This window comes from Rhagoletis pomonella, unplaced genomic scaffold (assembly GCF_013731165.1).
Source record: "Rhagoletis pomonella isolate Grant_MI unplaced genomic scaffold, Rhpom_1.0 Rhpom_scaffold_10433, whole genome shotgun sequence".
NCBI lineage: Eukaryota > Metazoa > Arthropoda > Insecta > Diptera > Tephritidae > Rhagoletis > Rhagoletis pomonella.
In genome coordinates this window covers 1-5,633 of record NW_023468958.1, presented here as the reverse complement: position 1 = coordinate 5,633, position 5,633 = coordinate 1, and the positions used below count along the sequence as shown (strand labels likewise).

The 5,633-nt window shown below is 41.3% G+C and overlaps 1 protein-coding gene across 1 annotated transcript; it reads left to right on the top strand.

Moving 5' to 3' along the window:
* Nucleotides 1-5: 5 nt before the first annotated feature.
* LOC118756474 lies at nucleotides 6-5,148 on the top strand (the record flags this gene model as incomplete). The annotated part of the gene is made up of 6 exons (XM_036491236.1): nucleotides 6-40; nucleotides 117-283; nucleotides 351-641; nucleotides 738-869; nucleotides 2,940-3,093; nucleotides 4,965-5,148. Coding segments are annotated over 6 exons (963 nt in total), but the record flags the coding sequence as incomplete, so codon positions are not given.
* Nucleotides 5,149-5,633: the final 485 nt, after the last annotated feature.

The following is a 5,633-nucleotide window of genomic DNA, read 5'->3' as shown; positions in this document are numbered from 1 at the left end:
AGATTTCCGATATATTTGCAGGTGTCGTGCAGACGCACAAGTGAGTATAGCAAAAACAAGGAAAAAACAACGCTATTAATCAAGAACATGAAATCGATTTCACAAATTTTTCTCAGCACTGGTCAAATTGAAGGCGTCTGCAGTAAAATCATGGAAGGTGAAAATGATATCGTTGGTGTGGCGGGCTATTTATTAACTGAATTCGGTAATAGTTCTTGCAATCAACTAAGCTATAAATCAATTATAGCCAGTTTGCTAGACTCCAGCTACACTGGCGACATAAGTAAGCGACCCAAGAATTGAAAAAAAAAATTGTTTTTAATCTCCGCTTCTGATTTGCAATTTTTCAGTGCGACAATGGATCTACCAGACCTGCAATGAGTACGGTTGGTATCAGACTTCCGGCTCCCAAAATCAGCCATTTGGCACTAAATTCCCTGTGACGCTTTATATCCAAATGTGTCAGGACCTCTATGGCGAGCAGTTTACCAACGAGTTCATAAACAACCAGGTAGCTGCCACCAATGAATTATTCGGTGGCCTTGAACCAAATGTGGAGAATGTCTACTTTACACATGGTCAATTGGATCCGTGGCGTGCGATGGGCATACATGATGAAGAGCAGGCGACGATTCTACCGCGTAAATGCTGAAAATTTTTAGTATATTTAGTATATAAGACATACATATTACAATTTTTGACAACCGTTGTTAATGAATTTTTGGCCTTCTTCTTAGTCTATGCCCACTGCAAGGACTTTGGCTCGATAAGCGACAGTGATACTGCCGAGTTGCGCGCTTCCAAGCTTAAAATAGCCGAATTGGTACGTAAATGGCTGGGTGTTGATAATGCCAATAATAAAACGGAAAGTTTGTTTGCGAAAATTACGTAACATATTAGTACTGGTAATTATGAAATAGTTTATAACCTAGCGGTAAAACTGGGCAAATGTGCAGAAATAAAAGTAAAATCTACGAAAAACTAGTAATTTTGTGCTTTTTTGGATTGTAATATATAAACATTCAGTTGATAGAAAAATCTTTATAACCAAAGTGAAACATAACATAACATCTGTAAGCTTGTAATTGTGATCTCCGGCCTACAAGAGCATTGTTGAGATCGCCCTGCTTACAGGGTTGTCAAAGGGATGTTACACAATCTAAAGTTGGAATTAAAGCGTTCTTCTAAGGTACACATACACGTGCGCAATTCCCTTAGCGCCTGGTTCCAAGAGGCAGAGGTCTCAAGATGGAAAACTTCCTTGTCAAAAAGTCTAGGAACTAGGAATGCAACCATCTTGTTTAGCGTATACGTACGGTGACCAGATGTCTGTGGACAAAAATCGGGACATTTCTAAAGCATCGAATCCAAACATACAGTTTTGTTTTTAGAATAAAGAGACGTAACATCTTTTAATACAGTATTATTTAAAACAAAATGGGGAGAAAAAAAGTTGAAAAATTATCGTGAAAATGCATTCATACAATATATACCGTGGCGAGAATGTAAATAGGGAAAATACATTTTAGCAAGTTTTAGCTACTTTTCTTTGTTTACAAATGTTTATTATATTTTCAAATGCAAAATGATATTGTTTTCAAATTATGTTTATTTTTTTATTTTTAATAATTTTCATTTAAAATATATTCAATCTGTAACAGAAACCACAATAATAAAAGTTTCAAAGCTTGCAAAAACTGCAAAAAAATTTTCATCAAAATTTATTTATTATTAAAAATAATTTGCAAAGAATATCCTTTTGAATTTCGTTTCTAATTAGTCTATTAGAACGCAGGTGTAAATCAAAATTTAAAACTTTGTAGAACATTTATAAAATATCGACGAATTTTAACAAATGTTGATACATATTTTAATCAGATTTTGTTAGTAGCATGGAGTTACAGTTGATTTTTGGCAATTTTTGTTCGCGCATTTTATTCCGTAAAAAGTATGTTCGACAATTTTTTATATGGCGAAAATGCGCAGCACCTTATATGTCCCGACTTTAAAAAAAATTTCAGCGGAGCAGTTTTCTCAAAATCGTTACTATACCGCAAAATCGGTACATATACGCTAGGCAGGCAGGATCCGTCATCCAGGAGATGGTATAGTACAGCAGAGAAGACTGCGCCATATTTAGAGGAAAACTGGAAATGAGTGTCGGCAGCCATCCCCTCTGCGTTTTTGAAGGTGGTCAGAAAGAATGTATTATCTACACCGACGAACAGCCGGCGTGATTATACGAGGCTGCAGTGTATCTGGGGAAGGTTGGAAAGGCGCCAAGCTCGAAGCACTGGACAGTCCGCGTGCCTGTGTCTGGATCCCAATCAATCCTTCCGCGTTCGAGGAGATTAAGGAAATTATCCGCTACTACAATCCGCACTTACCTACGCATCGCAGAAAGGTTGTCAATTTGGATAGATGCGAGGAACGGTATCACTAAACGCAAAATGCGGAGTCCCTCTGCCAATCGGTGAGTGTCACGCAGTCATAACCTATGGCATCGAAAAGGTAGTCAATCTGATGGCAGAGATTATCCTATTTCCGGAGGTTCTGTTCGGAGAGCAGGCCGTGGCGGCGGTAGCCTCCATGAGTATACATTAGTGGTAAGGCTGCCGCAGTCTGTTTGCTAGGCATGAATCGAAGTTGGAAGAGGCGTGTTGTGTCAGAAACTCTCTGTTAATTTCAAATTTAGATTTCCGAAATTTTACAGCTTGTTTTAAGCAGAGGTGGCAGCTATGTATAAAATAGATAATCAACTGGCCATATAGCAGTGTAATAATGATTAAAACGGAAAGTATCTACTCTAACACCCAGCCGACAATCGGGAGTGTAGGATTCCTTTTGGTGCAATCGAAACTGGTCGGCATTGGTCGAGTGGCAATGCAGAAAACAGCAAACTCTGGATACTGTTGTACGTTAAACTCCTACTTATGCAGGTTATGCAGGATATACCCCGATGCACCCAGTGTATGAAGAAGATTCGCCAGGTGACACCAACATCCCCTTCACATATCCACTCAATCCAACTGAACTAATACCCTTCTCCCTCTGGTCCGACCCCATCGAAACCGAACATTTTCCTGGACTACGGTTAGGTGATATTGACGACAACGATCGATTTTAGAGAGGACTAATTAGCCGTTACAATAGCAACAACAAAACTGTTAGGCTGATGAATTAGCTAGGTACGGTCATCTCTCCTATAAGGGAAATTATAGGCAACCAGCAGACTGCTACTGGACAGCAAGAGCTGGGCGAAGAAAGCGACATGAAAAGATGCTTAGCCTTTCTGGCCGATAATCGACTGCCTATCTGTGGGCAGTCAAGGGAACTTTTTTAGCCACCTAAGCGTGAAATTTCGGTTCTGGTAAGAGTTTTGATCAATAACTTTCCATTAGAAGCCCATTCCATATGACTTAAAATCATTTCAGGCTCCTATTGTGTAGCTCGCTAAAGGATTACGAGGTGGAATCATGTTCGCTTTTCTGATCTGGCAACGAATTGGCGGACGAGCTGGGCTGGTGGATTGTTCCTGAGTATTTCAAAAGTGTTCCGCTAAACTATATTAAGGGCCAGATTTTTAATCGCTAGCTGAATATGATTAATCACTGGTGTCAGGGCATTCAAACCTGCAGGGTCTGCAGAAATTTGTAGAGAGAGCACTTGTCGTGAATTACTACTGGAACACAAAGTCACAGCTGTAACTCTCTTCTGGTTAAGATGCATAAATAGAAGACAGTTGCACGTAAGAAGAACTGGGGAGGAAGGGAGCCAATCTGTCTGATGTCAGCTCCTCTTGCCCCGCTATATACCTGCAAACGATGGCTTAAGTCAAGCTTTGAAGAGATATTCTAGTAGAATGAGCCTGCCGCAAAAATATGCTGGACAGCACCTGGGGCTTATCACCTCACTTTCTCACTAGATGTTCATGGCAATCGTTAGGCCAATACTGTTCCCTGAGGTATTGGTTTGATGGAGAGAAAGTGTAAATAGGCTATCCAAAAGAAGCACTTCATACCTTATTGCATCTCTTGCCGGCGGACCTGTCGGTCAAGAATATAGCGCTCAAACCTTCCGTCAGGCTTAATGCTACGAGAAAGCTTGTATGCAGGTCCTACGGACCCAGTAGTATAGCCCCGGATGGATTGTCTAAGTACATGATCCCGGATTTGAACTTTGGGACGCATTTCGAAGCCGATTTATAGGTCTAAGAGCTGAGGCGTGAGGGCATGCGTAGATCTGACTCGGCGGAGGCACACAAACGGGTAGAATATTGACAACGGCATGAGCGGTGCAGTCATCTGCACTAAGCTCGATCTTAATAAATCTTATAAGCTGCCGGAGCATTGCAACATTTTCTAGGCGGAAGAACTGACCACAAAGAGAGCGGCGGAGCAACAACCTAACAAATAAAGGCGCCAGTGTCTATGTCTGAGGTGTAGGCGATTGATGCCACTGTGTGCGTGCGAACAAGTCGTGCAGTTAAATGAAGCTTTCGCTGCCTTCTCAAGCAGAGCGTGGATGTATACGCGAAGTCACCCGCCGGGCGGACGCCGCCCAGGGCTGCTCTATATCGACTGCCACTTTCTCAAGAAGTGTTGTGGAGTGCAGGGCAGTTTAGATTTGCTATACAAGGGCACAGACGTACATCTGTACGGGATTCCGTGGCACACAGCTGTAATGGACAACGAGAAGGCAGAGCCTTGCCAAAGAAGTTGCACTGTCAGAAAGTACGCTGATGGAGGAAGAGCTGATTTCCCTTCCAGCGATTAAACGGGAGATCGACCTTTGCATAATCCGAGAGGCGTAAGTGGCAAATCGCCTAGGATTATGTGGACAGCGTGTAATATCGAGCTTACGAAGATTGATGTTCTAACCGGGCATTGTCTGTTGGCAGATACTGCTTGACCTTAAAGAAAGATGTAAAACATATCTATCCTATGGTTACTTTATTGTTTTAGATTATCCATAATACAAATCCTCAACGGCAATACTATAAGAATCTTATGTATGGTCGGCAGAGTACTGAACTCTCTTGTTCAATGTTTAAGGCGCAAGGATATTGCAATAACCAAACAACAACAAAAATATTCGAATGCTTATCGTACGGAAACTAGTAAGGCCGATAGCTACACTAAATGTTAACTAATCATAATCAACTTGGTAATAAATGCTGTATATCTTAATCAGCCAAATCTAATCAATAAAGCGTGAGTAATAAAGTTACAGAAAAACCATCAGACATAAGTGGGCACTGAAGTAGATACATACATATGTATTTATAGGACTATGAAAATTAGCCAGTGGTCATTTGGCAAAATGAAGTCGCTACAACAATTGCTGCTGCTGGTGCTCGCCTTGAGCGTTTCTGCGTCCACGGCTAAAGTGAGTTTGGAAAAGTTGAGTGCAAAATTCTTTGATGCCACCACCTCCGAAGGCAATCTCTTTGTGCAAACTTTGAACTATTTGAATCGCGAGCCGCCCATTGAGCAGGCGAGCAGTCGCGCAGAAGTGGTGACCAAGTGGATCGAGCAAAAATTGGATCATTTCGATGAAGAGAACACAGGGACCTATCAAATGGTGGGTAGTGAAAATTATTTCAAAAGTATTGCTGATGTGTGACATTATGC